This window comes from Verticillium nonalfalfae, assembly GCF_003724135.2.
Source record: "Verticillium nonalfalfae strain VnAa140/NRRL 66861 chromosome Unknown scaffold_112, whole genome shotgun sequence".
In the NCBI taxonomy this organism is placed as follows: Eukaryota; Fungi; Ascomycota; class Sordariomycetes; order Glomerellales; family Plectosphaerellaceae; genus Verticillium; species Verticillium nonalfalfae.
Window position 1 is genome coordinate 39,817 of NW_021167337.1, and position 20,532 is coordinate 60,348.

The window sequence follows — 20,532 nt, forward strand, 5'->3', positions numbered from 1 at the left end:
CACTTGCGGCTCGCCGCTGCGGAGTAGCTCCGCTAGCTTGGGGGGAGTATGGTGCATCATGGTTCACATCGTGACTTGCTGACGGTGAGGCTCCGTGTAGGTAGAGAGACAGCAGGCGAGCGAGAGGCAGAGAGACAGAGAGGCAGAGAGACAGAGAGGCAGAGAGACAGAGAGACAGAGAGGCAGATAGACAGAGAGGCAGAGAGGCAGAGAAAGAGAGAGAGCAGTCTGAGTCCAAGAACAGCATGTCACACCAAGCACATTCATCCTAACAGGCACAACGCCAGACACCATGATAGCAACCAATTCTCATCCTGTGTCTGTCTGAATAACCATTCTGGGAACGCCTTGCCGCCCTTTTTTCTCCTGCCTCTACTATGCATACACGGGATCGAGGACGCCCTGGCCGGCGACAGCTTCAACCTTGACACCAGAGAGTCCCTCTCTTCTCAGTCTTCACGCCTCGTCATCGTCCTCGGCATCGGCCATGCTGGTGTCAGCCTTGGCGGCCGCCACGTCGTCGTCCCCTGATCGGTGGCCTGCCGCGACACCTTCGTCGCCTTCCTCCTCGTCCTCCTCGTCGCTCTCGACGACGCGACCGCGTCGGGCACGCTTGCTCTGCTGTCGCCGCGTGACCTCGGCATCGTCGTCCTCCTCGTCATCATTGTCACCCCCTCTGCCGGCGTCGACGTCCATGCGGTCATCGCCCTCGTCGTCGCCATTGTCGCGCCCGTCATGGGACGCAGCGCGACCGCTCCGTGCGAGCGCCCTCTCAGCCCGCTCGAGGGGGTCCTCCTCGTCGTCCTCGTCGCGTTGCGCCTCCTCGTCCTCGTCGCTGTCGACGATAATCTCAGCCGACTTGAACTTGCCGGGCTTCTCGGTCTCCTTCTTGGCGAGACGTCTCTTCTTCGGCTTCGGCCGCTCCTCCTCCTCCGACTCGTCCTCGTCCTCGCCCTCCGAGTCGTCGCCGCCCTTCTTCTTGCGCGCGCCCCTCTTGGCCTTGCCCTCGCCCGCCGCGCCCCGGGGTGCCGCCGCCTTGCGCTTGCGCTTGACCCTCTCGCCCGTCTCGCTGTCCGTCGTCATCTCGGCCTCGGCCCGCGCCTTCTCCTCCTCGGCCCGCCTCTCTGCAATCTCCCGGTCCCGCGCCGCAATGGCCTCGCGCTCCGCCTGGAGCTTCTCCTGCTTCTCCCGCTCGATCGCCAGCGCCGCCGCCCGCACCTCCTCGCGCTTGCGCATCTCTGTCTGCCGCTGCTCGAGCGCCGCCTGCAGCTTCTCCTTGTTCTTCTCCTCGTACTCCCGCTGGCTGGCAATCGCCCTCTCGAGCTGCTTGCGCTGCGTGTTGCGCGCCATGTTGGCACGCTGCTCCACGTCGTGCTTGGGGTACGGCGTCTGCGGGTGCGCCGCAATCTCGTCGAGCGCCGTGATGGCCGCCTCGAGCCCCTCCTGCGCGTCCACCAGCTGCTGCAGCACGCGGCCCGTCTCCGGCAGCAGGTAGATCGTCGACGCCAGCTGGATCTGCACGAAAGCCACGTTGAACTTGTAGTGCACCTGCTCCGGCGCAGCCTCGAGAGCCTGTGACAAAAATGTTAGCCGTCATGACGTAGAGATGCATGCGCGCCCTTTTCGTATGTGACTTGCCTTCTTCGCATACGACAGTGCCTGGTTGTACGCGTCGAGGTTCTTCTCCGAGCGGCCCTTGTTCAGCCACGTACGGCCCAAGCACGCCAGGATGACGGGGTCGTTGCTCTTGCCCTCCTTCGACAGCGCCGTCTCGTAGTTCTCGAGGGCCTTCGAGTACTGCCGCAGCTCGGCGTAGATGTGACCGAGGTTGACAAACACGTGCGCGTCCTTGACCGTGTCGCGAATCTTGACAAAGATGCCCAGCGCCGTCTTGTAGTCCTTCCTGTCCTCGACCAGCGCGATGGCGATGCCCTGCGCGGCGTAGGCGTTGAGAGGGTCCAGCGAGAGCGCCTTCTCGAAAAACTCGACCGCCTTGGTGTACATGGCGCTGCGCTTCGCCTTGTCGCTGTCGCTCTCGCGCCGCATCTCGCGCGCCGTCAGCAGGTGCAGGTTGCCGGCGCCGACCAGCGCGTAGCGGTCGTGCTTGTCGTGGTCGCGGAGCGTGTGCTTGTAGTGACGGAACTCGTCGTCCTCGTTGATGTTGCCTGACCTCTTCCGCGACGGCACTTTGCCCAGGTACCAGCCGTACAGAGCGCGCACCTCCAGATCCCTCGCGTTCTCCTTGTACAGCTTGGACACGGCCTCGGGGCCCTCCTTGTGAGGGAACTTGCGCAGCTTGATGTACGCGAGCCTAACGCGGGCATCTGTGTAGTCGTCGTGACGCTTGAGGAGCTCCTCGTACACCTTGACGGCATCGTCTAGCATGCCCCGGGACTCGTAGCTGCGGCCGAGGTTGAAGCTGATGGTCGTGACGAGCGCGTCGACGTCGGCGTCCTCGTCCTTTTCGCCGAGCTTCATGCACGCGTCCAGCGCCGCCTCGAACAGCTCGCTGGCCTGCTCGTGCCTCTCCGACTGTGAGTAGAAGCAGCCAATGTTGTTGAGCAGCTGAGGCGGCAGGAACCGGCGAAGAGCCCTCTTCGTCTCGGCCTCGTCCGTCTCGGGTGGCGGCCGGTCTGCCGCGCTGACAAGGTCCATCTCGAGCTGCTCGACCTGCAGCAGACAGTGCAGCGCCTTGTCGGGGTGCTCTGCCTCGTAGAGGCGGGCGAGGTTGAGCAGGACGGCCGCGTCGGGGTTGAGGTTCTTCTTCGAGTCCCGCCACGCGCCGCGCACGCTCTCCAGGAGCCCAATGGCCTTCTTCGTCTCGGCCGACTTGTCTTCCTTGGCGTCCAGGTCCTGGTTCGCAAACACTTCTTCGGCGTAGAGCGTGCCGAGGAGGACCAAGGCCTCGTGGTGCTTGGACTGCTGGACCATCTTCTCCAGCGTCAGCTTGGCCTCTGCGAGGTCGCCCCTCATAACGGACAACTGCGCCGCGCCAAACTTGGCGGGCAGGTAGCCGCGGTCCGCACCGCCCCTGGCATCGTCGGCTCGGCGGTAGTAGTCGGACGCCTTGCTGGGGTCGCCCTCGTGGTGCTCCTTGCGGGCCAGGAGGTACCAGCCGTCGCTGGCGATGGCGTTGACGTCGGTGTACTGGATGGCTTTGTGCGCGAGCGTGTCGACGGTGCCCAGCTGCTTGCGGGAGAGGAAGTAGTTGGCGAACGTGGCGCAGGTCAGGGGCATGTTCTTGTCGAGCTTGAAGGACTTTTGCGTGTACTCGGTCATGGCCTTCTTGTAGAGACGGATGAAGTCGGGGCTGTTTGTCGGCACGTGGCCGCTTGCGTCGAGGTAGTAGAGGCCGAGGAGGATGTTGCCGACCTTGTGGTCCGGGTTGATCTCGAGGCAGCGCTCCCAGGCGCTCCTCGCGTCGTCCTTGAACCCCAGCTGCCAGAAGCAGGCGCCAATGCCGATTCGCGGGTCGGGATCGACGAGATCGGGCATCTTGCCGAGCACCTCCTGGTAGCAGGCGAGCGACTCGGGAAACTTGCCGAGGGAGAAGAGAGCCCTCGCCTTGCCCATGACGGCCAGCATGTTCTTGCCCTGCGACACGCGAATGGCGTCCTCAAACGCCTTGAGCGCCGCCCGCAGCAGGTCTGCCTTTTCGTTGTCCAGCTTGCCGAGACCGGTGGCCTTGGGGATCTGCAGCGACGCGCGCAGCAGCTGCAGAACACCGCGCGCGAGGAACAAGGGCGGGAACGCGGGGTTGATGCGTGATGCGTCGTTGAGCGTCGACGTCGCCAGCTGAAGGTAGTGCTCCTTCGTCTTGGCCTCGCTCGCCGGCACGCCGTCGGGGGGCAGGCGCGGGGCCTCGCGGACCTTCCACAGGTACATCCAACACAGGCATCCGATGAGGCTGAGCTTTTCTCGCGGGGTGTTGTCGCGCATGGAATGGCCGCCACGGACCAGCATCTCGATGGCATGGTCGATGTTCTTCTGCTTGGCGTAGGCGAGGGCCACGGTCATCCAATATGTGCGTGCCGCTCGCTCGTTCTCCAGCAGCGTGCAGACTTCTGTGGGATCATCGAAGAGGGCCTCGAGGTCAATCTCGACGGCTTCGTCTTCGGCTTCGCCATGGACGGGCACGTCGATCGCAGAGGGAATGTCGGAGAAGCGCTTGCTTGTGGGCGTCGCGTAGGCGCCATTGGCGCCGTTGGACGTGCCGTTGCGCTGTGTCGACATGGTGAGGCGCGTGTATCTCAGCGCATGGCGTGGTGAGATGCGTTCGGTCGTCCGGTGGGAGATGGGGGATGGTCGAGGATGCAGTGTGTGGGAGCTGGGAGCAAGCAAGAGGAAATGATTGCTCTAGCTTCCTCTGGCTTTCAAAGTTGAGGTTCCTGGTTGTGAGGCTGCGAGGCTACTGGTCTGTGTTGGTCTGTGCGCATCAAGATGTGTGCAGGGACCAAGGGAGAAATGAGCAACTGGGCGGCTGGTCTCTTCTGAGTACGATCGGTCTTAGGAGAACGACATCTCGCACTGCACTATCTGTAGTTTGCTCCATTCACTCGGTCATTCTGATCATCGATCGCCAGACTTTTGTGTGGTCCTCCGTGACTGCCAGCATCGCAGAGGAAGAGCTTGCACACTCCCGCTGCCCACCAAAACGAAACAATCACTCCTCCAACACGCCACTCTGCCGTCTCACCAAAACATCACACAAATGCGGGACACAACTCGGAGTGAAAACACTTTGTAATGCACAGACGACTGGTCTATCTTCCTAGCTGCCCCCTTTTTTTTTATCATGACGCGGCTAGTCTAAGCAGACATCATCGTCAACCCAACCGCACCCCCCACCCCCTTCCCATCAGTCGCTTGAGGCGAAAGCATGTGGCTTTTTTCTCGACTGGCCGAAAGAGGCGGACGCATCTAGCCATGTCAGTCAGCTCGCTCCTTCGCCAGGCCAAGGTCATCTGCCTGCGTCAAGGGTCAGGGGGGCGGTTCACCTCCAATCTCGCTGTTCGTGACTCAAGTGGCCATCATGACAGTGCGGAGCGGGCTCGGGCGCGCCGTCTGGTAGCCCGAGGCCAGCCGCTTCCGCGACCCAGTCGTCATGCTCCGACGCGCGACACTGGTGCTTGGCTCTGGCTCGGGCTTGCTGGCGCCCAGGGTGCACTCCTTCCCGTCATCAGGCAGGGACGTGGACACTTGGGTCGATCCCCCGCTAGGGGATTCGGTCGGTCAATCATCGTAGTAATCATCATCATCATCGTCGAAATCGGCCAGCTGCTCAAAGTTGACCTTGTAGCGGAGGAGGCCGCCGATGCCACCGAAGCCCTTGACGAACTGGTTGCCCTCGGTCGACCTGTCCGAGACGAACTCGAGCGTGGCGCCGAAATCCTTGTAGTGCTCGGCGACCCACTCGAGGAAGGACTCCTGGCTCACAATGTCCATCTCCTGGCCGGTGGCCTTGTCCATGAACTGCGAGCGGTCGCCCGTCTCCTGCTGCTTGGTCGTGTGGATGACAATCTCGGCCCCCTCGCTGTCCTTGAGGACGTAGCGCGTGATCTCGAGGTTCTCAAAGACGATGAGCGTCTCGACGGCGCCGAGGTCCAGGGCCTTGAGCGTGTCCTCGATGCCGTAGCAGATGCGGCCCGTGTCCTGGCTGATCTCCTCAAAGTACTTGCCGATGAGCTTCTTCTCCTGGATGAACTTGACGTTGCCCAGCGTCTCGGAGGACAGCTCGATGGCCTGGTTGAAGCCGTTCTCGCCGCCGTACGACACGTCGACGACCTTGATGACCTTGGTCTGCAGACGGCCGTCGAACAGATCGGAGGCGTTGAGGTCGTTCTTGAAATCGGCGGAACCGGCGAGGATGAGACCGGCGACGTTGACCTTGTCGGCGGTGATGAAGTTCTGGACGGCCAACTCGGCGACCTTGCGGACGTAGTTGTGGCGCTTCTCGTCACGGAGACGGGCAAAACGCAGGGCCGACTGGCCACCACGGCCGTGCTTCTTGGGCAGATCGACGGAGAACTTGTGGACAATCTCGCGCGTGTTGCCGCTGAGGGTGGCGAACAGGGCACCGTTGCCGTCCATGATGATGAAGCCGAACTTCTGGTCGGATTCGAGGAGCTCGGACAGGGCCTCGGTGTGGAACTTGTTGTCGCAGAGGTACAGCGACGTGTTGATGGGCTTGAAGGGCTCAAAGTCAATGTTGACCTTGCGCTCCTTGCCCTCCTGGGTGAGGATTTCACCGCAGTAGACGACGAGGCCGTTGGGCGGCACCTTGTTGTAGAGCTTGAGACGCTGTTGGGTCGAGGTGATGGCGGAGAGGACAGACTGTCGGTTCACTCGCGACTTGATGTTGGAGGCGGTACCCTGAGGTGCAGCGTCAGCGGCTGTGGCCGAACAATCCTTTTCGGGGGGAGGAGGAGGGACCGCGAAGCATCGGGGACACATACGTATTCTTCAGCCAACATCTTGGCAGCACGGGAGACTTGATCCTTGGGGGCTGCGATGCGAAGGGGCATGGTCAGCGATTTTGTCGACCAAGAGCGCACGCAAATGACGTAGTTGGAGGGGGGTTCGTGACGTACGGATAATGAGGGAGATCATGCTCGTTCCGTTACCGCGAGCGGCCTCGAGGCTCTTGATGAGCTTCTTGACCTTCCATATCTCGATCTATGGGCGCAGGGCGACATGGTCAGTTTTTTGGTGAGAACGCGGGGCAAAGAGGGGCGGGCGCGGGCCGGCGGTGCGAAAATGGCCACGCCAGGGGGGAACAGAGCGACATACGTTCTTCTCGGCCTCAGTCGAGTTGGGGTCCGACATGGTGGGCAACTGGAATGCGGAAAAAATGAAGGAAAATGCAGAACAGAAACGGCGAGCACCGGGCGACGCGCTGGAGTAATGGCTCGGATCTGGACGGGTCTTTGGCGCAGTTCCCTCTGCCTCAGCAAGTTGATGTTTGTGCGGGCCGTGCAGGACCAGATGGCGGACGGACAGTTTTTTCGAACCTGCTTCGCGGCACGACCGTCGACGTCACGTGCCTACGGAAGCACACTGTGGGTGCCTGCCACCTGCTGCCGACCTGCCTGCCGACCTGCCGGCCGACCTGGCTAGGTACCTACGTAAGGCGCCTTGGGAGCTCATGCGTCTGTCACTTTGGGCGCCCATGGCCACCCGAGCGGGTACGGCGATCCTAGCGCCTGGAAATACGTCTGCCGTCGTTGGGAACTCCTTCTCGTAGTTGTAGTAGTAGTAGTAGTAGTAGTAGTAGTAGGAGTAGTAGTAGTAGTAGTAGTAGTAGTAGTAGTAGTAGTAGTAGGAGTAGTAGTAGTAGTAGTAGTAGTAGTAGGAGTAGTAGTAGGAGTAGTAGTAGGAGTAGTATACCATTATAGCGATCGCTTGACGGTTGTGCTTGCATCAATCCCTGGTCGGCTTCCTCTGCATCCTACTTCGTACGGATTCACATCTGTACACGCGCTGAGTATACCATTGCCAACAACTGACGACAGAACACCAGGCTGTCCATCACAGTTCCTCACCAAGGAATAGAAATACAGTAGCGCACTCGATCAGTCAGTGCATCGATCCGTCAGTGCACAGGCAAGACAGGGTAAGGTCCGTCCTCGAGAGTGCGGTACGTACCCAAGTTAAGCCACATGTGGCTGGGCCGAGGTAAGGCACCGGAGCCGCGACTGAAGCACGGCTCACCCATTCCTCTAGTACGACCAACCACTTCATCATCGTCTCGCGACATCCATGTCCCATCCCGGCGTGGAGCATCATAGAGTGGCATGTGATGAACAAGACTGGAACTAGATACCTAGACACGATCCCCTCCTGACCGAGTTCTCCATATCCCCTCCTCCTCCCTCCCCCCCCTCCTCTCCTCCGCAGCCACTCTGAACCCAACAGTACTACATTGCGACATCGGGCACATCGTGAGCCCGAGCTCGCCTGCCGCCGCCCTCCGCCCTTCACACCCACAAACCCACTTGACATCCGACCGCCATGCTCGCCGCAACACGGCGGTGGTTCAACCGCAATCGAACGCCCCTCGCCGTCGGCGTCGGCATCGTGGGCGCTGGCTATGTCGCGACCCAATATGTCCTCTCGAAGCTCAGCGACGCGCGCGAGCGCATGAGCAGCGACCGCATCGCCAAGGAGAACCTGCGCCGCCGCTTCGAGCAGAACCAGGAGGACTGTACCTTCACGGTGCTCGCCCTGCTGCCGACCGCCACATCCAACATTCTCGAAGCCCTCGATACCGAGAGGATCACGTACGAGATCCAGACGATGAAGGGCCAGAAAGCTGGCGCCGTCACAAACGGAGGTCAGGCCGGCGCGCCGAGCATCGCCGACACGACCCTGACCGAGGATGACGCCAGGAGCAGCGTCGCACCCAGCAGCGCCCAGAGCGAGAGCGGCGTGCACGCGAGCCAGATTGCCGTGCCACCGCCTGCGCCGCCCACACCATCGACAGCAGCGACGCAGGAGGAGGGCGCCCAGGACGGAGGTGCCGCGGCCCCGGCCATCTCGGCACAGCAGCCGCAGAAGCCCAGAAAGACGAAGCGGCAGCTCTGGGACGACCTGACCATCAGCTGTGCGTATTCCCTAACCCATTGAGGCCTGCCCTGGGGGGCCCATCTCAGCTAACCAGAACATCCAGCCATCACGCGCTCCTTCACCCTTCTCTACACTCTCGCCCTCCTCACCATGCTCACCCGCGTGCAGCTCAACCTCCTCGGCCGCCGCAGCTACCTCTCGAGCGTCGTGTCGCTGGCGGCCGGCGGCGCCGCCTCGGCGCCCATCAGCCTCGAGAACAACGACGACGACAGCCCCGACCACGCGTACGGCAACGACTTTGATACGAACCGCAAATACCTCGCCTTCAGCTGGTGGCTCCTCAACCGCGGCTGGCGCGACCTCAGCGTCCGCGTCGAGGCCGCCGTGCGCCAGGTCTTTGGCCAGCTGAGCCCGCGCGACCTCCTCTCCTTTGAGCGCTTCGCCGAGCTGACCCTCGACGTGCGCAGGCTCGTCGAGGGCGACACGCGCGAGGCCCGCCGCGCCAACCCCGTCTGGCTGGCCTACCTGCTGCCCGACCGCGCCAGCGAGGACGACGTCATCCGCGCGTCGGGCATCCTCGACGAGGTCGAGGGCAGCACCGTGGACCTCGGCGCCCACGCCGCCGCCTCGGCCTCGGCTTCGCTGCGGAGGCTCCTCGACGAGACGTCCGATCTCATCGAGTCGCCGTCCTTCGTGCACGTGCTGACCGAGCTTCTCGACGCGGGCTTCTCCGAGCTCGTCGACCGCCGCGTCGCCACGACGGCGTTCGAGCTGCCGCCGCAGGGTGACGAGGATTTGGCTGCCGCCGCCGCCGCCGCCGCCGCGCGTCCTTCGATGGACGGCGTCCTCGTCGGCGGCGCGCCGCTGGGCACGAAGCTGCCGACAGAGGAGGACGGCCTGCGGTCGACGAGGGTCGTGCAGCTGCCGCGCATCCTGTCGGTGCTGACGCGCCAGGCGCACCTCATCGGCAACGGCATGCCGAACGAGTACCTCCGGGAGATGGAGCGGGTGCGCGACCTCGAGGGCTTCGCGGCCGTCGTCTACTCGAGCAACTGGGAGAACGAGGTCATGCGGGACCAGAACCTCGCGGCGGGCGTGGCCGAGGCCAAGGACGGCGGCGACAGGCCGGCGGCGGGGTCGGGCGAAGAGAGCATCGTGCTTGTCGATCGCCAGCCGAGTCTCGAGGATGCCTGGAGCAGGGCGCAGCAGAAGTGAGTAGATTGGGGGGACCAAGAACAAAAAACGCCGTGTACCAATATAATGCCATGTCATGCACCTGGTGAATGCTATGGTGAAGTGAGGTGCCTCGTGATCCACAGTCGTCCAGGCCGTCTGCCACGTATGTGGAGACTGTCCTCCAGCTAGATAGCGCTTCTTTGCCGCGTGAGAACTCCCGTGTCGCTGGAGGCATACTTTTGCTCGCTCAAATCTTTGCCAACACTTTGAACAGGCTTTTGCATGTCTGGCCTCATTGATCAGAAAGACCAAGTCAACGCGTGACATTCTGACCAAGACATGCGCACAGCATAAGTGAGATGACGATCGCACAAGAAACCGAGCTCCAGAAAATATGAACACAGATTGAGCAGTTATAGCAGGGCCCAAACCAGCCTCTATAAACGAGAAAAAAAAAACATGAAAAGCTAACGCTACAAAATCTATGGCCACCAATGTCAAGATGATCGTAATCTCGTGGCACCCAGCACCGCAGGGTTTCATGCAAAGAACACATCGTACCCGCCACACCAAGCCACTACCAGCTCCGACGACCACGGGCACCACAGGCACAACAGGCGCAACAGGCACAATACAGCTCAGCTCAGCCCCCGGACGAACTGGTCAAGGCCAAGCTCGAACAGCTCGTTCCGCACGCCGGCGCCGCCCTTGTGCTCGACGGGGGCGAGGGGGTTCTTGACGACGTACTCGACCCAGAGGTTGATGTAGATCTGGTGCAGGACGTTGCGCATGCTGAGGGCGCCCGTGTCGGTGAGCATGACGAAGCGCAGGTTGGCAGGGGTCTCGTAGTAGTGCAGCTTGTAGGTGGCGGTCCGGAAGGAGATGAAGGCGTCGTCGTCGCCGCCGAGCTTGCGGGCCATGTTGCGCAGGGAGAAGACGGTGCCGAAGACGAGCTTGGCGTCGTCGCTGGAGGAGGCGTGGTGGTGAGGGTAGACGGGGGCGGGGGCCGGCGGTGGTGGTTGCTGCTGCTGCTGCTGTTGTTGTTGTTGCTGTTGCTGGTGTTGGAGGGCGGTGGTCGAGGTCGAGGATTGGGAGAGGGGACGCGAGGGCGGTGGGAGCCAGGCTTTGGAGTAGACGCAGTCGGCTTTGGATTGGCGTTAGCATAGGGGAGCCAGACCCGGGCGGTGAGGTTCAGGAGAGGAGATGATAGAACATACTGTGACGGTCAAAGATGTATATTGAGTAGACTGGCATGGTGACGGCGAGCTAGGGCTCTCTGTTGGGCTGCCGCGCCGACGAAATGCGTGGCACGTCCTGATGCTCGTCCTCTTTGTTTCCGTTTCCGTATCAGGTCTGCCAGACTCCAGGGGGGTTGGTCAATTGCAGGTGGAGGCTAGATTGGAGGTCGCAGTGTGGTTCGTGATGGGGTCGCGGATTGGTTGATAGACAGCTCGAGCCTAGGTGTATCGCGTGGAGAGGCAGTTCGAGGTGTCGTCTCGGTCAGGGTCGGTCAGATGCTGCTTCCAGGGGGTTTGGTGGAGACGCGGGGCACGGGTACTTTGGTGCGATGCTCAGCTTGCTAGGTAGGCAGGCAAGGCAGGCCAGGTACCTTGGTCTTGGTGGGTGGGGGTCCTCGGCTGCTGCCCCCAAGGCTGGCAAAATGAGGGGCAGTCGAAGCCGCCATCACACAGCTGCGGAAGCTCGCGAATCCCAAGCGCCATCCCGCACGCGCTTGCCTGTCAGACGAGCTGAAGTGCGCCCAGCTGGCTGTGCAGTGCCCGGCCACCAAGGCCTGCAACCAGAGGGACTGCCACCAGAGGGACTGCTAAACTGCGGACTGCCGTGCTTCTTTTCTCTCTGTGCTGCTATACCCATCCATACCCACAGCCTTGCCGCCCTTGCCTTCTCAAACCTGCCCCCATCATCACTGCTTCACACCTTCCCAGGCCCAAGACTGCTGACGCTGAGGCCTTCAACTTGCCTTCATACCCCTGCTCCAGCGACACGCGTTCTTTCCTATTCTTTTTATTTTTTTTTCCATCTTCATTCTTCTTGACTTGCCTCCTTTTTTTTTCCCTCGTGCCATTTCATCTCACAGGCACCTTATCCTGTTGCGCACTTCACCCCTCCCTCCTCCCTCCTCCTCCTCTTCCAACATCACCAACAGTACAATGGCCGATCCCGAGATACCGGCAGCAAGCCTGTCCTCGCCCGAGATTGCCATCCATAGCGGCGACGGTTCCGATTCCGAGCCTCGTCCACCCCTGACCCCTCACATGTACGTCCAGCCTTCTCGCAAATCCAATGCCTTGGTCTGGTCTCACCCTCATCCACCCCGCGCCGCACGCACATCACCGTAGGGCTGCATATGATATCCTGCACCGCCTCAGCCATCCCCGCTGCCCATCTCCACCACTCTTTGTTTCTGAAACTACCTACATTCTGGGATCTGATGGGACGTCGTATCAAACGCAGCTCGGAACCCACAGCACACACCAAGAGCTATCACAGCCCCATGCGCCACCACCGTCGCACACCATCCGCCCACCGCGAGGTCAAGGAGACTCTCGACGCCCGCACAGAGTACCCCGGCGAAGGGGACGAGGGCCAGAGCCACCACCGCATCAACCAGTACATCATCAAGGAGGAGATTGGCCGAGGCTCCTACGGCGCCGTCCACCTCGCTGTCGATCAGTTTGGTACCGAATATGTCAGTCATCCGCCGACTATCACATTCAGTTTGACCGTGCTTACCTGCCCCAGGCCGTCAAGGAGTTTTCCAAGGCGAGGTTGCGCAAGCGCATACAGTCGAGCATGCTCCGCCAGGGCCCGCGGCGCCCTCAACGCTTCTCTCGCTCGGGCCTCAATGGACCGCTGTCTCCCCCTGCCACGGCATTTGGCTCGCTTGGCGCGCCCTCCGCTGCAGACGAGAAGGACGCCCTGTTTCTCATCCGAGAAGAAATCGCCATCATGAAGAAGCTGAACCACCCAAACCTCGTTCAGTTGATCGAGGTGCTTGATGACCCCGAAGAGGACTCGCTGTACATGGTGCTCGAAATGTGCAACCGTGGTGTCGTCATGAAAGTCGGCCTCGGGGAGACGGCGACGCCCTACAGTGAGGAGTGCTGCCGTTGCTGGTTCCGCGACCTGATTCTGGGCATCGAGTATCGTAGGTCTCCTATTTGGTGCCCTCTCCTGTTTTACCCCAGACCTGACTAGCTCCAGTCCACGCCCAAGGTGTCATTCACCGCGACATTAAGCCGGACAATCTTCTTCTGACGGAAGACGAGGTTCTCAAGGTCGTCGACTTTGGCGTCTCGGAAATGTTCGAGAAGCCAGACAGGATGATGACGGCCAAGTCGGCCGGCTCCCCCGCCTTTCTAGCCCCTGAGCTCTGCGTGGCCCGCCATGGTGACGTCTCGGGCAAGGCTGCTGATATTTGGTCCATGGGCGTCTCTCTGTTCTGCCTGCGCTACGGCAAGCTGCCTTTCAGCCACGACGGCGTCTTGGAGATATACGAGGCGATAAAAAGCGATCCTCACGAGGTGCCAGACGATGAGAATCCTCACTTGGCAGACCTCCTAAGCAAAATCCTCGAGAAAGACCCCCAGAACCGCATCAAGATGGCCGACCTATGGGTAAGCACGCCATCCGCCACAGTGGTACACGTGAAGCCTTGCTAACCACACCCGCAGCATCATCCCTGGGTCACCAAGGAAGGCGCCGACCCCCTGCTCTCGGAAGACGATAATTGTGCGATGCTTGTCGACCCCCCTAACGAGCTTGAACTGAACCGCGCTTTCACCAGGAAGATGAATCATCTCCTCTGCGTCATGAAGGCCATCCAGAAATTCAAAGTCGTCCTAGCACGACACCGCGCCAACGCCGCCAACCGCAGAGACGACGCTCTGCCTGCCCCCAAGGAGTCTGATTTCGACCCGGCCGAGGCCCGCGCCCGCGCCGAGGAGATTGAGGCTCTCGTCGAGCGCCGTCGCAACTTTATCGCCCGCCACAACTCGAGCCGCGGCACCGGCGACGGAAGCAGGGCCGCGTCCCCACGCCCCGAAGCGGTTCCTGAGCTCTTGACCGAGCTGGAGCCCCTCTTCCTCGGTATCGGCACCGGCGCGTGCGACGAGTTTGGCGAGCCCTTGACTGCCGACACGGTGGCCGAGTCACCGACGAATGCCGACTTTAATGTCTACGACCGGGCGTACGAGGAGGAGGTGCAGCGCATCATGGCCAATCCGGCGAGGAAACCGACGATGTACCTTACACGCTTTGTCAAGGAAAGGGAGAATTACCGCACAGTGGCCAACGTTGTGGATGGTACAGGAGGGCATGGCGCAGGTCCTGATGAGGGTAAGGGGCGGTTCGCCGACTTGGTGACGAGGCTGGGGCAGGCCGTCAGGAGCAAGGAGGAGAGCAGGGAGCCCGCCGAGGCAGATAGTGGGAAGGGCGAGGTCGCCGATAAGCTGGAGCAGGCCAGTGGCATGCCGCACGAGGCAATCGCCGAGGGTCAGGGTGAAGTCGTTGCCGCTGGCGAGAAGGAGGCGGAGACAGCGAGCTGAGCGCCTCACATTCTGCGAAGACTTTGTACGAGACTTTGGCTAATGGAGGACGCAGTTCTGGTTAGCGATGCTGGGCCATCTTTCTGGCACTTCTTGCGATATGCGCTCTATGTGATAGCGAGACACGAATATCATGGGCTCGAGATGCATGCATGCCTATCAAATCACGCCTATCCTACTTCTTCTCTTGCCATCTCACTACACCTGTCTGCTGGCCTCTCAGCGTCCATACCGCGCATCGTCGACACCTGAGTTTGGTTGAACTTTTGATCTCCCGTGATCCTACTGTCGAAAGACGGGCCTTGAAACACCTAGATACCAGCCGATCCCTCCGTTGAGCTCTCCCGCGCCGGCCCGATTGCGTCCAACGGTTGAGCACCTCACTGTTGAGGATCCATCCACGAAGACGAGCCACCAGCGCAAACCCGCTCGGAGGTTGAGCATGGCATCACGTTGAGAAGTCATCACCCCCCTTTTTTTTCTTCCAACAACCAGTAGGCGGGCACCAGGCCCGAGACCAGCCCGAAAACACGGGACCACCCGCAATCCAGCCATCTCCTATACATACACGTCTCACAAGTCGGGATAATGCCGAGAGTTGACTTAACCTTAATCGAGAGACACCCGGCTTGCCGAAGGCCTAGACCGCAAATCGCCGGGCCATATTGGGGATGAGGTCGGCAGGGAGCCGACATGGGAATCGGGAGAAAGACTTGTCGATGGAAGATGGACAGACTTTTGGGGTCCTGCAACGGCCCGCGTTCCATGGTGGGTTTGTCTGACATGTGACGAACGGGATAGGAGAAAGAGAGCGGGAAGAGAAAGAGGTCTCAGAGGTGGTGGGTTGTGCTGGACTCTCGACACCCGATGGCCTGGAGGTTTCGTCGCCGAGATTGTGACAGCTGGTAGTTCAAGACATCTTCGACAGGTTCCACGACCAGCTTACCACGGCAGACCAGGAGCCTCTCTCTTATTCGTTGATAGGCTCAGTGGTCACACGCCGATGAACCCCCCCCCCCCCTCTTGAAGAAGAGAGGGTGTCGCCGGCTTGACTGACAGCATTCATGAGCACCTTTCGTAGGAAACGCACGACTCGTGCGAGGAATACAGTATCAACATGGCTCGGTTGACCCCTACTCCCCGAATGTCCACCCAAACACACCGCAACCACAGAGCCGCCTTTGCGCTGGTCCTCTCCTCCCTCGCAACCCCGAAACGTGCCCGTCCATTCATCTTGATTCGTCTGCGAAAACCTTATCGGCGGGCCAATGCAGCACAGCCCAGCATACGCACGAAACCGAGATGATAGCCAGCTCAACCGGCCAACACGGGAGCTCGGAGTCGAGCTCCCCCATCAACAATGACGACACACGGCATGGAGCTCCCCCCTTGACCTGTCACACCTCGAGGTATACGTGCCTCGTTGGGCCCAGTACCATGGCTTGGCAATATGGAACCGCTGGCCCCTCTTCGCGGCGACAGCCTGCAGAGACGTCCATGCGCCCTGCAGTCTCACCGCCGCCGGAACGACACCACGGCAAAGCCGCCAGCAGAGGTGCAGAAACCTCTTGCTACGGTTTAGCTTGTTCGTCGTCCGGAAAAGTTGCGATCGGCTATGAGCAGAAACAGCCATGCACCGACCATACGTGGCCATAACGCGCGCGCGCACATGTCAGGGGGACGCCAAATGCAACTGCAGACGACCGGGTAACATGCAAGGCGGGAATATCGCCTGGTCTGTCATGAAGAGCAGCGGCCGCCAGAAGACCCAAGCTCGACTACGTTATTGACAGTTGGGTCCCGAGCGGGTGGCTGCGGGCGATGAGCTTGACTACAGGAATCATTTAGGTTCGCCACCGACAGACTGTCAGATGCAGGCGATCAATCTGCCATGTTGGCTCGGTTTAACACGTTCCCACAGACGGAACGCCAGCGGCTTTTACAGAGTTCATACTGTTGTGGAAGGCCAGCTCTTGGTGGTCCAGGTGGCGTTCTGGCGGTCAGGGCAAGAAAGCCGACGACAACTTACGAAATCCTCTTGTACGTTTGCAAGGTCAAAGAATGTAGGTGCTGAGGGGATCATCGTTGATCCGCACGAAGTTCGGGATCTGATCGGCAGCCTCATGACGTCCCTGTCTTGATCACAGGGCGACTCTAGGAGGCGTAGTGCTGCTTCGCGTCCTGTCATTGTAGTCTGCGGCGTACTCGGAAGTTGCCCTGTACGGCTTCGGCTACGGCGCTCTCGGGCTGCGAAACGGTAAGATGGCTGGGAAGGGAGCGGGGCGTGATACTGTGGATGCCGGATCAGGGTGGAGGTAAAAGGGACGTTGGAGGCTCCGGCGACCGGGGAGGCCGCCCACGTCCACGGGAGACAGCCAGACACTGACAGCTGTGACGCGATGCCCCTCTCGACCCTGGCGCCGATGCCCCTCTCTACCCGCGGCCCCCATCACATTACCAAAGGAAGCAGGGCCCCCCCCCCCGAAGTCGACTCTGTGTGGGACGAAGACTAGAGAGAGGGAATTCGAAACGGAGTAGCACGTTAAGTCGCTGCATGTGCGAGGCAGTTCCGTGGCCACATTAGCTTTGGCGGCTAGCTGACGAGGACTGCTGGTGTTCAAGTGATGCATACGAGGTAGCGCCAGTGGAGGAGAGCTCTGGTCCGTGAGGCAGTCGTCCATCCATGATGCGGGGGGGTACAGATGCCAAGTCATCTGTCACCAGTTCTATGCAATGTCACTGATCTGAGGCAAAGGAGCGTGGCTGAGGGTTGATGACCACCCGGATGAAAACCAATTGGTCGGTTGAAACGTTGCTCTGGCTGCAGGTAGGGCCCTCTGGGACCGGGGAGCTGCGAGTCGCACAGAAGAGTCGGGATGCCAAGAAATGCCTCATATGTACAGTTTCTGTCGTGTAATGACAGGTGACGATGTACGAGACGAGCGACCGAAAGGCCTTGAAAGGGTCCATCCAACAGAGAGGAGGGGCACTGCAATGCCTGGCTGGCGTAGACGGACCAGCTCACGAGACGGGAAATTAGTGTAAGCAGCGGTGAAATGGTGAGCATGCAGCGCCAGCGCAAATGCCCGTCATGGTCCTGGTCCTACCCAAGGCACCTAGTCCGAGTCCTGCTGATGTGGGTGTGCCCCCTTTCAGTTGGCGCTTGCTACTGGTGCAGCAGCATCGGCTGAAGCTAAGGCGGAGAGCAGGTAAGACTAGCAAGAGGACTCGACCCAAGGAGTTTCGGTCTTGGGTAGGTCTCCTGAATGATCGAGTGCTGTCTCGTTTTATCTGCCGTGGTTGGTTTGACCTCGTCTCTTCCGGTGTAGGGCAAAGTGCCAGGCTGAGCCACATTCGTAGGTGGTAAGCAGCGTTGACTCGAAACGGGGTCCGCAGAGCGCGTCGGCCGCGCGAGAGGGGGCGCATGGCCCTCCTCTTCTGATCAGAAGAGGTCAGTCAAAGTCGCAGATGCCGGCAGAATACGAAGCGGCGAGACGAAAACGGGAGTTGGCCGAAGGTGGGAGCGAGAGGTCGGTCTGACCAAGCCATGCCGCCTTGGGGGGCGCTGGGACTGCTGGGACTGCTCTGCTGGCGGACATGACATCGATGAATGAGAATCAGCAGTCGCCATCCAGGGCCGGGCCCACTTTCCACTGTTGATGGCCATGTGGAGAGGGGAGAAAATTTTCTTGGCAACTGGCTCGTGCTCAGGGCGCGGACACTGTACCGACATGCTGGCCCGTGGTTGGTATCCACAGTGCGGCGCAAAGAGGGACCCTCTTTCAGATCTGAGCAAGCCGGCTTGGCATCTCTGGCTGGCGGTCTTGCCCTATTCCACCTCCCACCCCACCTTCCCTGCTCTTGCTTCGGTGCCATGCACGTCGTGCTGGGCGACTTCCTATCGCCGCTGGTCCTATCCACAGTGGCAGACCTACAGTGCCACAGCCTCGGGGGGACAAAGCTGGTGGTCGCTCGCTGTAGGTCGGCCACTGACATGCTGCTCAATGGGCAGGTAATGAGCAGTGGCCATCGTCTGCCCTGCCCTGTGCTGCAACTACACCTCCACCCGCACCTGCATCTCACCTGCAGCAACAAATGTGCAATCCATGTACTCCTTCCCTTCCCTCGGCAGACCGCCGAGTTCGCACACAAACACCCCCCCAGGGCACCCGATCAGAGGGCAACTGGTGCTGCTGCGTCGCCATCCCCCGCCCCCTCCTGGCAAGCACGGCCAAACTGAACAAACGGCAACAGCCCCTAACGAGGCCCGCTTGTCAGGTCAAGCGCGATCTCTGTTTGTGTGTACAGAGGCAGAGAATGATTGGGACGAGGCCACGGTGGATTCGTTCATGAGGTTCCCCGCCAAAGGTACCTGGGGTTGTGCACCTTCAGACCCAGCAACAGCACCAGTCAAGAAGCTAGGTACCCATCAGCTCGTGTCCGGCCCTCTTTTGAACACCTGTGATTCCTGCCCAGGTAGGTAATTATTTGGCATGCTTTGCTGTTGCTGGAGCGTGCACTGGTGCACATGCCGTGCCTACCGCAGGCAACCGCCGTCGCGATATTCGGGTCGCTTCCTAAGCTATCATCTATCACCGTCACTCTCTACTCACTGCCACCGCCTCCCACCGTTTTGTCAGCCGTCATATGCTCATTTTCCTTCTGCTTGGAGGCACTTTGTTATGGTCGTTGCATGACAGCTTACAAGCAAGAAAGAAAGCCCGAGTCGAGACCACGAACCCCCCCCCCCCGGTCTTCCTCGCTGGGGCATTCCAGAAGGAGATAGCCTTCGTCTAATCATTACCAACCCACTTCCCTTCTAGTCGCCGGCCCTGCCCTGGCTGCCCCTCCCCATCCCCTTGCATTTTGAACTGGCCCACTCTCCGAGATCACCCTCTCTCTACCTAAGGTACCTTAGCTAGGTACCTACTTACCTGACTTTCCACCAGGCACTTCAGTCTATGAGGCACGCTACAATCATGGTACATTTCTCTGCATCGTCGAGACTATATTCGTCGAGGTATTGAGTACAACGCCAAAAAGTCCACCACTACCGGCATCTCGCTGCCTCGGTCACCCGTCCACATTTGACCACCTCAGTCTTCGACTATGCCCCGTCCGTTTGTGCCCCCCGAACGTTGACAGTCGCAACTCGCCTTCCCGCCCCCCCTCTCCGTCTAGACCAGTCCACAACGCCAGCCATCATGACTTTTTTTTTTTGCCAACAAGAACAGCTTTTTTCCGCCCTCTCCACCCACTCTCCATACTCTTCGCCTTCAATTTATTGCTCTGTTGCCTCTCTCTCCTTCTAACGTCCCGTCGCTCAAGAATTCGTCTTATTCTCTCACACATACTCTTCTCTGCCGCACCCTGGTCCGTCCCAACAGAACCAGCCGTTCCGCACGCACATGCCTGGGAATTCCTCAGATCCCTCCCCGAACCCAGGCCGAACCAAGACCAGTAATTGACACCTCGGTCTCCCAGCGGGCCAGCCCCCGGCAGCCACCAGCTCCGCTTGCACACAAACACACCAGTGGCTCCCTACCTCAGGTACCCAGGTCGCCGCCATCTTACCTGAGCACCAGCGCCAAACGAAGAGCACCCCCCCCCCCTCTGACCCTCTAACACGTCTTGGCTCCCCACCTCGGCCCTATAATTCCCTGGCTCTCGCCGCCCGCCACAGGCCTTCGAAGCCCTCTACCACCTCTACCACTCCCTGCCAACCCAGTCCTTCGGTACAGGGTTCGTTCGCCTGCACCAACCTCACTTTACCTTTCTCCCAGGCCCCCCCCCCTCCTCCCCTCCCCCTCCCTTCTCGGCCATCTATCCCCACCACTGCATTCGGTCACGCTTTAACCTGCGCCCACCCATCGATCACCCAGAAGAAGGCCGCCTCCTTCGACATCTGCTTTTTGTCGACCGTCAACAGACAGACAAAAGGACGAAAAAATATACGCTTCTACCTGCTGCTCTCTGCCAGGAAAACAAAAACCCCTTCTTGGCACCTCTTTGGTTCGTGCATCCAGACTGCTATTCTTCACGCCTGGTAGCACAAAAAGCACCACTGCTCCGTCGTCCACATCTCCGTCGCTACTCTGTTTGCGACTCCCAGCTTCAACCAGTCCAGCCCGCAGCACAGCAGCTGTTTTGTTCGCTCAACGAGTCGCGTCTCCTCGGGCATAAGCCCGTACGCCCAGGCGTCTCTTACGTCGCCGCTTCATCC

The 20,532-nt window shown here is 60.4% G+C and overlaps 5 protein-coding genes across 5 annotated transcripts; 2 read left to right on the top strand and 3 right to left on the bottom strand.

The window, feature by feature from the left end:
* Nucleotides 1-456: 456 nt before the first annotated feature.
* Nucleotides 457-4,233, bottom strand: CTR9 (protein required for normal CLN1 and CLN2 G1 cyclin expression; the record flags this gene model as incomplete). Its single annotated transcript, XM_028635055.1, has 2 exons — nucleotides 457-1,572; nucleotides 1,639-4,233. 2 exons carry the CDS (start codon nucleotides 4,231-4,233, stop codon nucleotides 457-459), a joined length of 3,711 nt encoding a protein of 1,236 aa, XP_028492368.1.
* A 999-nt stretch (nucleotides 4,234-5,232) lies between these two features.
* SUP45 (eRF1) lies at nucleotides 5,233-7,389 on the bottom strand (the record flags this gene model as incomplete). Its single annotated transcript, XM_028635056.1, has 6 exons — nucleotides 5,233-6,372; nucleotides 6,456-6,505; nucleotides 6,591-6,675; nucleotides 6,790-6,834; nucleotides 6,893-6,914; nucleotides 7,121-7,389. The coding sequence occupies 6 exons, from the start codon at nucleotides 7,387-7,389 to the stop codon at nucleotides 5,233-5,235; spliced, it is 1,611 nt and encodes a 536-aa protein (XP_028492369.1).
* Nucleotides 7,390-8,010: 621 nt separating this feature from the next.
* PEX3 (peroxin) lies at nucleotides 8,011-9,780 on the top strand (the record flags this gene model as incomplete). Its single annotated transcript, XM_028635057.1, has 2 exons — nucleotides 8,011-8,602; nucleotides 8,669-9,780. The coding sequence occupies 2 exons, from the start codon at nucleotides 8,011-8,013 to the stop codon at nucleotides 9,778-9,780; spliced, it is 1,704 nt and encodes a 567-aa protein (XP_028492370.1).
* Nucleotides 9,781-10,379: 599 nt separating this feature from the next.
* Nucleotides 10,380-10,995, bottom strand: BET5 (TRAPP subunit bet5; the record flags this gene model as incomplete). Its single annotated transcript, XM_028635058.1, has 2 exons — nucleotides 10,380-10,885; nucleotides 10,959-10,995. 2 exons carry the CDS (start codon nucleotides 10,993-10,995, stop codon nucleotides 10,380-10,382), a joined length of 543 nt encoding a protein of 180 aa, XP_028492371.1.
* Nucleotides 10,996-11,912: 917 nt separating this feature from the next.
* Nucleotides 11,913-14,309, top strand: CAMKK2 (Calcium calmodulin-dependent protein kinase kinase 2; the record flags this gene model as incomplete). Its single annotated transcript, XM_028635059.1, has 5 exons — nucleotides 11,913-12,097; nucleotides 12,217-12,451; nucleotides 12,505-12,910; nucleotides 12,961-13,379; nucleotides 13,437-14,309. The coding sequence occupies 5 exons, from the start codon at nucleotides 11,913-11,915 to the stop codon at nucleotides 14,307-14,309; spliced, it is 2,118 nt and encodes a 705-aa protein (XP_028492372.1).
* Nucleotides 14,310-20,532: the final 6,223 nt, after the last annotated feature.